The 14446-nt window shown below is 38.9% G+C and overlaps 2 protein-coding genes across 2 annotated transcripts in view; both read right to left on the bottom strand.

Annotated features, from left to right (window-relative positions):
• Positions 1-13076, bottom strand: part of LOC118477316 (nesprin-1-like) — a 24549-nt gene extending 11473 nt beyond the window's left edge. The window contains exons 1-11 of the mRNA XM_035968498.1: positions 13029-13076; positions 12615-12767; positions 12119-12283; positions 11273-11596; positions 9710-9769; positions 5749-5901; positions 5186-5350; positions 4433-4660; positions 3611-3709; positions 2828-2980; positions 2092-2256 (exon numbers count right to left, since the gene is read on the bottom strand). Coding sequence (XP_035824391.1) covers positions 2092-2256; positions 2828-2980; positions 3611-3709; positions 4433-4660; positions 5186-5350; positions 5749-5901; positions 9710-9769; positions 11273-11596; positions 12119-12283; positions 12615-12767; positions 13029-13076 — 1713 coding nt within the window. The remainder of the gene's footprint in view (positions 1-2091; positions 2257-2827; positions 2981-3610; positions 3710-4432; positions 4661-5185; positions 5351-5748; positions 5902-9709; positions 9770-11272; positions 11597-12118; positions 12284-12614; positions 12768-13028) is intronic.
• Positions 12829-14220, bottom strand: LOC106011142 (nesprin-1-like; the record flags this gene model as incomplete). The annotated part of the gene is made up of 2 exons (XM_013079750.2): positions 12829-13496; positions 14032-14220. Coding segments are annotated over 2 exons (528 nt in total), but the record flags the coding sequence as incomplete, so codon positions are not given.
• Between the last annotated feature and the right edge of the window lie 226 nt (positions 14221-14446).

The following is a 14446-nucleotide window of genomic DNA, read 5'->3' as shown; positions in this document are numbered from 1 at the left end:
GGGGGGAAGTAATCGTTTGTACAGGTGATTGTCTTGGACTGTGGCCATTTGAGCCGGTTCGACGGTACTGATTACACATATTGTTGTTTGGAAACAAGAACGAGAAGAAAGCAGCAAAAATCAGTAGGTCATAGATATTGATACGATACTGTAAGTGAAAGCCTATAATTGAGCTTTTGGCTGTCCCTAGTATAGCCATCGTTATCATTGCCCATGTTCCTAGAATTGATTTCATTTACCTGAAGGAACAGTATACCCATCAACTAAAATTAGCACTCAACCCCAAAATTAAATATTTAGCAACCCAGCTCCCAATATCTTCTCTGTATTGTTTTCACAAGATGAAATTGTGAAAAATTAAAAGTTATGACATAAGAGCAATAATGTCATTCCCTATCTTTGAGACCTTGTAAGTCTCACCAAAAAAAAACAAAAAACGAATGATATCCCATTATGACGTTCAGATTTCAACATGTCTGGGGGTTTGTATACCCCTATAAGCAGGCGGATATCAGGGCAACTAATGAATGAAGACAGAAAACCTCTTCACACAAAAAATTTCTGTTTAAAAAATAATAGTCTTCACAAACAATTACTGTACTATCTTTCTTCCACCATTAGTCAGTGAAAAGAGCTCAGCTGTAACTAAGTAAAGGGCAATAAGTTTAAAAAGGACAAAAAAGTATTTTATTTCAATTTTAAAAACTACTTGTCTGAAGTCAAACAAATCTCTTGCATGAACTACAGCAAATAAAAAACAAATAGAAAAGTCACTTACACAGCGTCGCTGTTTGGGACAATGTCACAAAAGAACAGAAATATTCAATGAACAAAAACTTCTACAATTCAGTCCTTGGCTCAGTAGACGTGTAACCAAGCTACAGTAGAAATTTTACAACACACCACATCATCCTGTAAACGAATGATATGTTGTAGAACTAGAACCATCACCCCCCCCCCTCTCCATACAGAATTTCAGTTTAAGGCAAGTTCCCCCCTTTAACGACTATGCCAATAACAAATCTGAACAATAGAAATGCTGAACGAAATAAGAGAAGACCTCACCATAAAGTGCCCACCAACCTCCCACAGCAAACTTGTTGAAGTACCAAGAAAACCCATAGATTAAGCAGGACATACAGTGTCCAAGTAAGGAAGAAAAAAGTTCAGTATTTGGTCAAAAAGTTTAAATTGTTTTAGATAGCACCCTTTAGTGAGATCCAGCCGTGAAAAATGAACAATGAACAAAAGACAACGAGCACACATTGGCAATATGCATTTCACACTGCACTGTGCCGTGCCATAAAATGACTCAGTGCTCAAACAGTGTCTGTGCATAAACCCTGTGATTTTGTTCTATTCTATTGCATCTCAACGTTCAAACAGTTTAAATCTTTGTTTTTCCTAATCCACTTGCCATTAGTCTCTAAAATTGGCATTTTCACAGAGAGAAGGAAAATTTTTTCAATAGTTCATATGTTGCACAGTATGCGAAATTATAAACCTTTTTGTTTGGGGGTACGAAATTCCCCAATTCAGTTTCTTCCCAGGTGAAATGATTTTTTAAAAGATCATAGCAGTCCGTTAGAGCATGGTGTGAATTACTCCATAAAAGTGAAAACATTTTTCACCCATCACGTCCGGATGGATTGACTATGGACGAGATCCACAGAAACACAATGTTCCTACCACTGGGGCAAACACAAAAGTTGGGGAACACAATGTGTGAGGGCTTCACAATCTAATGAGAAAACATGCACAGTGTGGTGCACCGACGAAACTCAAAATAACTACTAATTCAAAAACACTTAAAGAAGAAATAAAAACAACCATTTTTCCACGATGCAACTCCACAATAAAACAAACAAAAAAATCCCATAACAGAAAAGTAAGTAGTTGCAATTATCACAGAAAATTTTCAAGTTGCTATAACCATTCACAAAAAAGACCCCATGAAACTTTTGAAACAATTCCGTAGTGCCCATTATCATTAGAACAGTGAGAAAGTGGGAATTTCAATCACCAGTCATGAAAGAAAGAAAAAGAAAAAGATGTCCATATATTAGTCCTATTCAGTACATGCATGCATACCTGTATCTTGTCCAGCCGACTCTGAATGGCATGGCGGTCACCAGACACGTCCGAACAGGCTGACAGTTTTTCCCTGATGGCATTGAGCCAGTCCACACAGGCATTGTACATGTCATTGTATTGTTGGTGGTCGTTGACAAACTGTTCATACTGGCTCACACGCTCCTGGAAGGTGTGTGTGTGTGTGGGGGGGGAAGGGGAGATATATATTAGCACATCAGTGTGGACTTTACTTCATTTTTTCGATGACTGAATGACGATTGCCATTGAAATCAAAGATCTATTTAGCAACAGTCTGAATACTAACAGTGAAAAAGGAAACAGCAGGAAGAAGAAATTTTCCCTCTCTAACTTCACCCTCACATAGGCAGAATCTTTCCAAACTTAGTCGCAGGTTTCTAAACACTCTCTACTGATAGTTTGTGGCTGACTTGCAAACATAGTTTAGAGAATCCTGGAACTTTTAACAAGCCCTGTAAAATAACTTTCGACATTCATTTGACAACATATTATTAAGGGTATTTTTAATATTCAGTGCAATCTTTCACTACTTTTATTTCAAAATAATTAATCACAATTATTTTCCAAAATGTGACTCTCATCCCATTAGGCATGATAAAACTGTTTTCACTATTTTTCTCCAGATATTTTTCAGCAGAAAAAAATAAACAGTTGGATTGTTCATGTGCCATAAAGTCATGTAAAATCTCATTCTTCACAACTCTTCAACACTCACTTTAGCAGCAGCACAGAGCTTCTTGTAACGTGCTCCAGTCTGTGAGATGAACTTGGTGAGCTCGGGGTCACTGCTGGCTTGTACCAGGCTGTTGGCCTTGTCGTTGATGCTCTCAATGACCCTCTGGTAGGACAGCACGTCTTGTTGGAGAGCCTGGAGAGGATAGGAGATACCAGCGGGATGGAAATAAGTATATTATTATCTCTCAGTCTAATATATGTTACGATTTCCAATAAATACATTCAGTGTGCTTTTATTTCTTTAAATCCATATTTTGCAAATGAATTCTCCAAGAACATGATGCCTATTCATAAAAACAACCCCACCACTTCTCTATAACAAGAAAAATCAAGACAATGAAATTAGAGGAAACTTTGAAATGCTGAGACAAAGATGTTGTAAATACTTTTTATGAACTAGAGTACATATATAGTTGTCTGATGATAAATCCACGAAGCAAATAGAAATAATAACAATACTCCACCGCCGTCTGAGGTGTACTGGTTAGTCACTTCACCATCACACACAAAAGACATGAATTCGATTCCCACATGGGAAGTTTTTCCTGAGTACTCCCAGTCTGCTGGGACATCGTATTCTCTCTCACTGGCTGGGCCCTGACGGCGGCCCCTAAATGATCTTAATTGTGTCAATTGATGCGTAACTTCATAACCATACTCTTTCTAGGAAAACTTTGATTAGCAAAAGAAGAAAATATAGTCCTGCTCCTACATTTAAAAAGCAACTTATTCCCTTTATTTTGTCCCCCTCAGCATGTCTCACCTTGTAGTTGTGGAACTGTGTCTTCTTCTCCTCCAGCGTTGCCCTCAGGGGGATTTGTCCTTCCAGCTGGGACTCCATCTGTCTCAGCCAGTGCTCCACCTGCACAACAAAAGCCACATAATGGTAACTCAAAAAAAGTAAAAGAAAACATTTTTAAGACTTACTTACAATCGGTAATTCATAGATAGAAAAATATTGCATGAAGATAATCTAAAAAGAAGTGAAAAGATAAAATAAATAAATGTTTATCTATCCCTATTGGTGAATTTTAAACTATCCATAGATAGAAAAATATTGCATGAGGATGATCCAAAAAGAAGTGAAAAGTTAAAATAAATAAACGTTTATCTATCCCTGTAGGTGATTTCGATATTTCAAATTATACCCATAGTACTTCGTTCCCAGTTTTTACTGACTCCACTTTACTTAGGCACTGCTATAATAAAGCTTCAAGCCCAAATATGTCTGATCCAGCATTATTATTTTATATAAAGTCTCAAAGTCCTTACCCCTTGATATTCCATTGGTTTTTTTTTGCCTAGCTCATTATAATCTATAGTTTAAACACTTTAGTCTAGGCCTCCAAAAAAGCGCACCCCAAAATAGAATCAAAGAATTGTTTATCAGCAAACTTCTAAAATTAGAAAGCAATTTTATGTTCTTGTTATTCAACCAGAATAACGTTTTTTTGTCTTGCTTTCTTCAATCTAGACATTATCAGTTTTGAAGAGTTTTGTTTGTTAGCCACCTAATAATAAAGCAAGGCATGAAAAGAAAGGGTGAATAATTTCCGTAAAATAGAAGTCCTTAGCCCATTCTCACCTGACCATAGCTCTCATCAAACGAGGTCCACTGTACCATGGACACCTCCAGTTTACGCTGCACGTTGCTCAGCTCGTCAAACATACTCTCGTAACCCAGTTTGAGTTTACGCAGCTCCTGTCTAATGACCTCCCGACCGTCCGGTGCCGTGCTCGGGTACAGTCGCTCCCCGGCCTCCACACACTGGTTCAGCTTGGAGAAGCCGGCGTCTCTTTCACGAACAAGGTCCTACAGTGAAGGAGCAAACAGGAAAATAAATGGTTCAAGTGAAGGTCATTGTCAGATGTTGCTGGACAAACTATTACTATTATTATCATTACTGTTATTATTATCATTGTTATTATTCTTATTATCATTTGCATTATAATAATAATAACAATAATAATAAAAGTAATAAAGATAGTGACAATATTAATAACAATTATTATTATTGTCATTATTTACACTATGATTAACAGGTAGACTGAACTTAGACTCAGATTTTAAGTTATAGAGTGGACCTTTAATTGCTTTTTAGAATTTGTTAGAGGTGGGAAAGGGGTGGAAAGAGACTTTTCTTTCATCCGGCACAAATTCTTTTGTGCAGATTGTAAAACAAAAAAAAGCAGGACATTCCAACAGCAAGTCACAACTACAAAGAAAAACTTGATTTCTTTTAAAGAGGCAAAAAGTGATTTCAAAGTGGAAAAAAGGTTCACATGGTAAAACCTTTCTTTCTAGTGCTTTCAAACATGACCATGTCACAAAACTCACCTGTACTTTGTCCAGTCTCGTCTCCAGCTCAGCCCGGGAGCCACCTGTCTCTGAGCACTGGGCAAACTTCTTCTGGGCCTTCTCAAGCCACTGACCACTGTCGGTCAGTTTGTCCTTGTACAGTTTGTGGTCTTCCACATTCTGCTCACAGCGTTTTATCAGTTCCTGTAAACAAAAAGACGAGTGCAAACTCATGTACAGTTAGCGCTCTCAAGAATCCATCTTCAAGATTCACATTCAGAAAACAAAACAAAAAATTGTAAAATTATTTAAAGTGACTCCAAGCACTGAAATGAAGGCTCACAAAATTCTTTTTTTGTTATTATTCCACAGACTATGGAGAAAACTTATACACATTGTTTATACATAATGCATTGCTATGCTTGTTGAAGACAATTTTCCCAAGTCGTATAAAGATTAGACCACTTGGCATTTGAGCCTTGATAACCCAGGGAAACAACAGGTATGAGTGTGAAAATTTTTTAAAAATTAACCCAACAACCGTTGTTAAGAAGGGTTTTTATTTTTTTGTTATCTAACAAAAGCCTACAAAAGCAGCCAACCTTGCCGGAGCTGAGCAAAGCCTGGTAGCGTGAGGCCAGCTGTGAGACAAAGTTCCCCACTCGCGACTCCGACGTCAACTGTTGCAGCGTCTGGGCCTCGTCGCTGAACTTGTCCACCTCCTTCTGCTGACCACGGATCTCCTGCAGCAACTCCTGCAAGCAAAAAAAAGCACACATAAGATTTGAACTAAAGGTAAATACAGATAAAACAAATAATGCCTGATCATAGTCATAAGAGTATGTTGTCGATGTCCATCTCTAACTGTGCATCCGCTAAATTACGTCTAGCACTGCTTTTGTCTGAAATTATTCAAAACCGTTATTCCCCTTGGTGATACTATAATAAGTAAAACAAATAGTCAAAACAAAATATTTGGCAGCTCTCGAAGAGAGAACAAAGTATTTGATCTAATTTGGTTAGAGAAGAACACCGACGATGTGATATGACCCATCGATAAAAACAGACTTTAAAAATATTGAAGTGAAGCACAACGACAAAATAATGGTTGTAGTGTTGGAAACATTACGGTAACAAGAAAAGAAAGTCACACACATAAAAAAGAAACAGAGCTACCAGGCAGATGTACCCTTTGACACTTAAGACTTGAAGTGTGTTTATAAAATACTGTAGGTCACAGAAGCTTCAAGAGCAAGGAGTTTCATAATGCTGTACATGGCAGGGTATCCAGGGAGATGTGGGTTTGTTGACTTAAACATCTTCTATCATGCTTATTTCAACTGAGAAAACTAAAACTACTAGCATCTGTAGCGAAGCAGTAAGGTTGTTTTTTTCCTCAATACCATTTCCATACTATAATCACAGGACCTCTGAATTTAACATCCATCTCTGATAGGGCTGAGCCTAATAGGTTGAATGCCTTGAAAACTTAGCAAAACAATCCGAGTTCCAGAACACCCAGACTGGGATTCCAACCAGGGCCAACCACTCCATAGTCCAGCATGATACCAACTGAGCTAATGGAACACCCATGCCCCTCCCTGTATGATAGCTCTTTATCTGAGCATGAAAAGAAAGGTTCACCACAATAGCATTGTGTAGAAAAAATTCTCGTGACGTAAGTTAAATATTTCTTCTCTAGTCATCATACAGAGAAAGCGAATCTGCAGAGAAAGACAGTGCACTGAAATTTGATTTAGATGATGATGATGACGAAAACAATAATAATTATGATAAAATAATAATAATAAATTACATTTACATAACCCACTTTCATCTCCACAAATGCTCAATCAACAAACAAATATTACACAATAGAGATCACGTTATGACCATGAAAGACAGTTTCATCAGGTCAAGCCCTCTCAGACTAGCATGCATAGGATACTTCACTTAGAGGTTAGATTTATGTACAACATTCAATATTTCAGCTCATAGCCCACGGACGTTCAAATGAAGAACATCTGTTTAGCAGCAGATTAGGCAACATTATGAGAACAACACTGTGAAAAAGGATAAGTACGAAATAATCTCACAAGTAAACATCACATTTGGTCTGAAAAGTAAGAGTGTGGGTTTAACATCCCTTTCAACACACTTAGATTATTTAAAAGGCGGGACCTCCAAATTTAACATCTATCTCCAATAAAACCAAGCCAATTTGGCCGTGAAAACTCTACAAATAACTCAACTTTAAAATTGCCATTTTGGTTATTTGAACCAAGGCTGATCTCTCTGTAGTCCAGCATGATATAACTGAGCTAGCAGATTTTAACCACACGTTATACGTGTTGATACCTGACCGCAATCTAGGACCCCTTAGTATCCATGAAAGAAACACTGCGTTATGATGCTAGGATTCACAAACTGAAGTAATAAAACTACCCTGGTATGAAAAAATGGGTACTTCGTTAAGAGAATATTTAGGCTGTTTTTGAAGAAGCTCTTATCGGACTGACGGGGGGGGGGGGGGGGGGGGGGGGGGGTGTGTGTAGAGAAATTTGACGAGTTTGACCAATCTTGAGACAAACTTATGAGAAACCAATTGTCTACCCAGAGACCATATCGAAGCATACCTCATGAAGAACAAAATCACACAAATGGACTTTGCACCTACAGGAATGCCCAATGAAGCCTGACACAAAAATCTTTTCCTTAAAGAATTATTACCAAACTTAAGTTCAAGTAAAATCATACAAAACATGCGGTAAGGATATTAGTTTCATAGACAACATGCTTTCATTATTACAACAAGACAAGAGATTGCACAAGGTCTGTGGGGGAAAAGTGCGACTTGTTGAAGCTGATGCTACGACGAGCAGGCAGAGACATCATTCATTTTACACTAAAATCCCATTGAAAGCAAGTGTTATCACCTGAATCTTCCCATCGTATGACAGTAGGGCCTATGACTTTCGACGGATATTCAATATTCACTACTGAACATGTTGCAGAAACAAGCACATTATCAAGCCAGAAAAATAAGGCATCGTAAAGAGCAAGCAAAGAAGACAGAAAAATAAAAGCCTCTGAAATACAAACTTTCAATCACATTATCTGCTCTGCATAACCTTGTGAACAGTGCAAGCTAACGAATTATTAGCTGCATGCCTAAAAAAGCTCAATTGAAGACAAAATCATGAAGAACAAGCCTGACAAAAATCAAATTTCAAACAAGAATTTTGAAAATCAAGGAGACTTCAGCATCAAGAAGAAAAATAACTGAATTCGAGCCTAGACCATTTGTTTGACTTGAGCATTAAGGTTCAGCGCTCAAAATAGACTAAATGACAAGGCTGTGTCTCATTTACATAAACATTTGTGATACTGTGGACAGCTCCTTTCCTTTCAAAAAGTCAATGCATCACTTTTTGCCCCTGTTGATAGGAACCATACTATTTCAATAACCCATACCAAGTGGTTTTGAAAAAGTACAGGAGCTTATTTAGAATCCACTTTAGTAAGGCAGCATTTACATTTAAAATGAACTGCCATGAAAAAGGTGACAGTTACTTAATTTTTGAAGAAGAATACACACTTTATATGAGAATAGTCACCAAGTGTTAGAGTTAGTGAGGAACAGAGCCATGCATGCATGCACAGACCAAAACATCAGACAACAGAATAAACACTGTTTTTAAAAAAGTACAAGTTCACAGATGACACTTAACTATTATCATTGATAAAAAGAACTGTCCATTTTTGTGTGTTTTCAATCAGGAACATCATTATAATATGAATTTTGAAAAGCAATCTCGGAGAAGAAAAGCAGGACTTGGCAGACCCACAAGCCCCTTCTTCTTCACCTTCCCACCCACACAATAGTTCTTTCATTTAAACCTGACTACTCCACACCCAAGATGAATGAAGACTGAAGATGAATGGAAAGGAAGTGAAATCGGGAAGACCCTGTCTGTAACATAAGAGATGTACGTCGGTGGCCTAGTGGTTAGGCTCTCGGACTCACAACCGTAAGGTCGTGGGTTCGAATCCCGTCAAGGGCCCGTCGTTGTGTCCTTGGGAAAGGCACTTTACACGAATTTCCTCACTTCACCCAGGTGGGAATGGGTACCCGGCTATAGACAGCGAAAGATCTTGTCAGTTTGTTAGTGTTTGAGCGCTTCATCGGCTGCTTGCACTGTATGCTTCCCGGGGAGCTGAGAATGTTCCGCAGTGTTCTATGGTCTGCTGGGGTAATAATATAGTGTAAAGCGCATAGAGCCTGCTGTTGAGCGGGGATATGCGCTATACAAATGCTACCTATTATTATTATTATTATTATTATTATTATTACGGAAGACAGACAAAAGCTGAAAAGTAGGAAGCAGACACAAAAGATCAGCATATAGAAACAAAAACCCAAAAGCCAGTCATAAGATCTGGACACAGCCGATGGTCATGCGGTCAAAAAGCTGGCGTGTTGCGACTCCCCCACAAGTCCAAGATACGTGTGTCTACAGAATTAATAAAGCCATGACAGATAGAATGGTGGAGAAATCTTACTCCTTGAGTGACAACTTGACAAATTTCCTGTTCATTATCATCGAGATCTTCCTGGAAAGCCTGAGATTTGCAATGTATGGTGGGTATATTACATGAAATGAAGCAAACACACACACACACACATGTAAGATAAAAGGTTAAATCAAAAGAGTATAATTCCATAAGCAGTAAACTTGTAACTTGATAATGATAATGAATTGATCTGAAACATTGCTGTCATTTTTGTGAATTGTCAGGCTATAGGTTTTGTGTTTAGAGTAGGAACATAAAACCAGAAGTCTATGATAAATAAAAAAGCTGAAACAAGTATGATTTTTTTTAAAACACACTACAAAACCCCATCAACAACAATGGTACACTAGCATCTACTTGAGAGTATGATTGATACAAAGAAAACGAACCTACAGCTCTTAAGATTTTCTGGGCCAGTATAGTTTTTAAAAAATGATACATTGAAAACAATTTTAATCTACTAGAAAAATTGGGGCATAGTGTGGACAATTACATAAACTAAATGCACAAAGACTTCAAACAATTGATCAGACTTGATTTAAACAAAAACATCAGTATTCTGCCTCTTACTCTACGAATATTATGCACTAACAAATAACACACAACTTTGAATGAAAATTTTATCCCAAAACAACAGTCAGGCAAACATCTACAACACTGTTCAAGCATTCATTAACACTAAAAAGTACGAGTAACAAACAGTACTGAAGAGAAGATGTTAAAAATGATGGAGGACTGGGGATTTTTTTTCAGTGACAAGTCAATGTAGTAACTGCATTTGTCTGGGCAAAGATTAGGACAATGACAAAACAAGAGGATGTAGAAAAAGCACACTCATCCAGCGCATCAACCAACCACCTCTGAAGAATGATAAGTTCAAAACACAAAAACAAAGGGCAACAAGCCTTTCTCCTTATCCCAGCAATTCTCTCACAAATCACTGTCAAGCATAAAGCAGACTTGCCAACCTTTTCAAAACCCAGTCAAGGGCACACAAAAAGATGACATTAGATTACATAACAACAAACACAATTACTTCAAGTGGAACTGCTTTAAGGGTTGAGAGTGTGATATCGCACTCAAACTCTCAAATGCCACATCCGGGACAGTCGGCTACCCTAGAATTACAAAGTTCTACCTGCTCAGTACCTAGTTTTAAGAAATTTGACATAAAAAATGTCGAGATTCAAAACATGTCAAGCTTTTTCTAATACAATTCTTTGAATATTTTGATAACGACTCCAATTAATCTTATGATTTTAATAGAGCAGATAGAGCATTGGTTTCGATCTCATGGTCTTGGTAACTCCAAATGCAAAAAATGTCAGATAGAACTTTGGTAAGCCTTAGGAAACAAGTTGGCAAGCCTGACAAAGCATCACATGACTAGTCCATGTCACATGACCAGCCCCAGTCACATGAACAGCCAGAACCACATATGATCATCACAAGTCACATGACCAGTCCATGTCACATGAACAGCCAGAGCCACATATGATCATCACAAGTCACATGACCAGCCCATGTCACATGAATTAACATAATACCCACCTGGTACTTGGCCAGCTGCTCCTGCTTCTCCTCCAGCGATGACCTCAGCGGACACTCCTTCACCTGCTTCTCCATGGCCTTGAGCCAGCCAGACATCTGCTGGTAGCTGCTCTCGTACAGGCTCCAGTAGTGCAGGGCCTGCTCCAGGCTGTCGCGCAGGGAGGTCAGTCGGCTGGAGTAGTCCTCCCAGTCCAGGCGCAGGACCTCCAGCTCTTGCTGGATGTTCTGTCGCCCCTTCAGGCCCGTGGTGTCCATGGTGACCTGGGCTTGGTTGTCGCACTCTTTCAGCTTGCTGCCACCCTCTGGCATGCATGTGATCAGCTCCTGGGGACAGTTCAAACACCTTCTTCATATCTGCTAAACACCTGCAGGCTACAATGTGTCTTATCAATATACCTAGGAAAATCTTGCTAGCCATGGCTCACCCACTGAATCCTATTGACACTGTGCACTGGGTATTAACAGTTTAAAAAAGCACATAGGCCTAATTCAGCTGAGAATTGACAATAACGAACCAAGTTAACATCTAACTGATTGATATTCATTAAAAAACAATCTTGGATGTGACAAACGGCACAAAAAGTTGAAAAACTCAGACAAAATCACAAAACTGTAATGAATGAACAGAATTTGCTTGGGAGGAGAGAGACAGGGTAGAGAAGTCTTTATTCTATGTGGTACATGAGTGCGCAGTATTACAACAATATTTTCATCTCTAATCTCAACAAAACTCACATGACCATCCAGTATTACAACAGTCTTTTCTCCAATGTCAACAAAACTTCTACATGAGCTCTTAGTGTAGCATCAATATTTTATCTCTAATCCCTCCCCAACACAACTCACATGCAGTCTGTCCAGCTTGTTCTGTATGGTGTGTCTGTCCCCCGTGGTGTCTGCACACAGAGTCTGCTTGTCCTTCATCAGGGCCATCCAGTCCACGGCGGCCTGCATGCTGTCCTGGAACTGTTGGTGCAGCACCACGTGGTGCTCGCTTCTCTGGATCAGGTTCTGAGGATACCAGAAAATACGACAAGATGAGTCTCATAACTGGGTGGTTGGTGGGATTTCTGGTGTGGTTTGCACCTTCTTTCCTTTACAACATCCCCATTGCCCTCCTCTTTCCTCCTTCTCTTTTTTGTATGTTGCTCTTAAAGTAACTCCTCTTGTCTTCAACATTTATATGAACTAATTATGTTGCAGGTGCTGTAAAACCCTCACTAGAACTGAAAAAACGAACCACTTTTCTCTGTGGTAATAGGTAGTCATCTTGGACAATTTCAGCTTTATTTAGAACAATAAATAGGTCAGTATACAACATACAACTGAACTGTTTCTTTACCTTTGCATCCAGATTGAGTTTTTCATATCTGGAGCTCACATTGGTGATGAAGTCGGCCACTTCAGGGTTGGTGGTGCTTTTCAGTACGGCTTGTGCTTTCTCAATGACAGAGTCGATCAGTCTCTGGTGGGAGCTGATGTCTTGCAGCAAACTCTGGAGAAAAACAAAGGAAAAAATATTTGTAGAATTATAAATAGAGTTTACAAATATTCAATATTTATTCACTGGAATTGCCTCTTTGCTACATCAACAACGGTAATTTATAGTACCTACAATAAACCCTGTGAGAAAATATCGAGGGTAAAAATCTATCTGAATAATCTGCTCTACACAGAAGAAATGTACCACAGAACAAATAAACTGGTATCTGTAAAGCAGAAGAATCCCCTCCCCCTCCCCCCAAAAAACACACACAAAATTATCAAGCAAATAAATTGTGTAAATAAAAGATAAGAAAGTCATATTTATCCCCCAACAATCTATAGCAAATATAAAAGGGAACAGCAAGTAACAGAAAAAAAGAAAATCAAAAGAGAAAGGGGTTTAAACCCTCACCCTGTGGGTCTGAAGCTGAAGCCTCTTTTCCTGCAACGTATTGCGGAGGTCTACATCAGCCCGGAGAGCAGCTTCCGTCTCCGCCATCCATCGCATCAGCTGATCCTGCTGGTCTGTGTAGGAGCTCCACTGCATGAGATAGGAGTCCACCCGGCGCTGAGCGTCGTTCAGGCCGGAGAACAGATTCTCCCAGTCCTGTTTGGCCATACGGAGTTCACCGCGAACTTTCTCCCGGCCAGCAGATGCCGTGTCTGGGTACAGCTTTTCTCCAGACTCCACGGCTGCACTCAGTTTTTGATGACCGTGTTCCTTTTCCGTGAAAAGCATCTGAAGTCAGAAGAAAATAAGATAAGAGATAAGATAAGATAATACTTTATTGTCCCCGAGGGAAATTTTTCTTGGCTGTACTAGACCGTAAACACCCATGCAGGTATACATAAAAATTAAATTATATATTACTCTCATTAGAATTCAATATGAAAAGAGAAGTAAAGCTGAGCCTCGTCGCCACTCAGAAGTGCCACTCCGGAAGAAAGAAAATGCCATGACAATGACAAGCACAAGACAGAAGAGAAAAAAAAGAGCATTCATGAAACATCTTATGTAGGGCAGTTTTCACATTGGCATGACAAGTGTCACTTAGCGTAGTGAAAAGGCAAATTTGGTTTTAGTAAGAGTTTTAAGGCATTTGCCAGACAAATAGGTCATATAAGTGCAGAAGATTAGAGGTGTTATCAGAGAGTAACATACAAAGAAACGAAAAAGGAAAAATATGGATGACAGATGCATGATATGAAAGAAGGTCATATTTTAATAAAGTTGAACAAAATTAGAGAAGAAAGAGACAGAACAATGTGTTCACCTGGATCATTGCCCTCTTCTCCTCCAGTGACTCCTGGTCTCCCACAGGCTGAGAGCACTGGTCAAGCCGCTGACCAGCCAGGGCCATCCAGTCCTTGAAGTCTTCCATACGGTTGTCATAGAGATGGTGCTCCTGGACATACTTCTCCCACTTGGAGATCAAGTCCTGAGAGAGTTTGAAGGAGTATAGTTATAGTTTTTTTTAATTACTACTCATACATATAGCATAAAGGTAATGTAAATGAGTAGAAATCAATTGAAAACTTCTCACACTGCAACCCCCCCTCCCCCCACTTGAACTATACAAATATAGATATCATATCTCCATATTAGCAAACAGGCGTGTCAGTCTCCATATTAGCAAACAGGCGTTTCAGAAATATTTCCAGATCTAAAATAAAGATAGTTTCCAAAAC

This window comes from Aplysia californica, unplaced genomic scaffold (assembly GCF_000002075.1).
Source record: "Aplysia californica isolate F4 #8 unplaced genomic scaffold, AplCal3.0 scaffold00062, whole genome shotgun sequence".
Classification (NCBI taxonomy): Eukaryota; Metazoa; Mollusca; class Gastropoda; order Aplysiida; family Aplysiidae; genus Aplysia; species Aplysia californica.
This window is presented reverse-complemented; position numbering and strand designations above follow the sequence as displayed.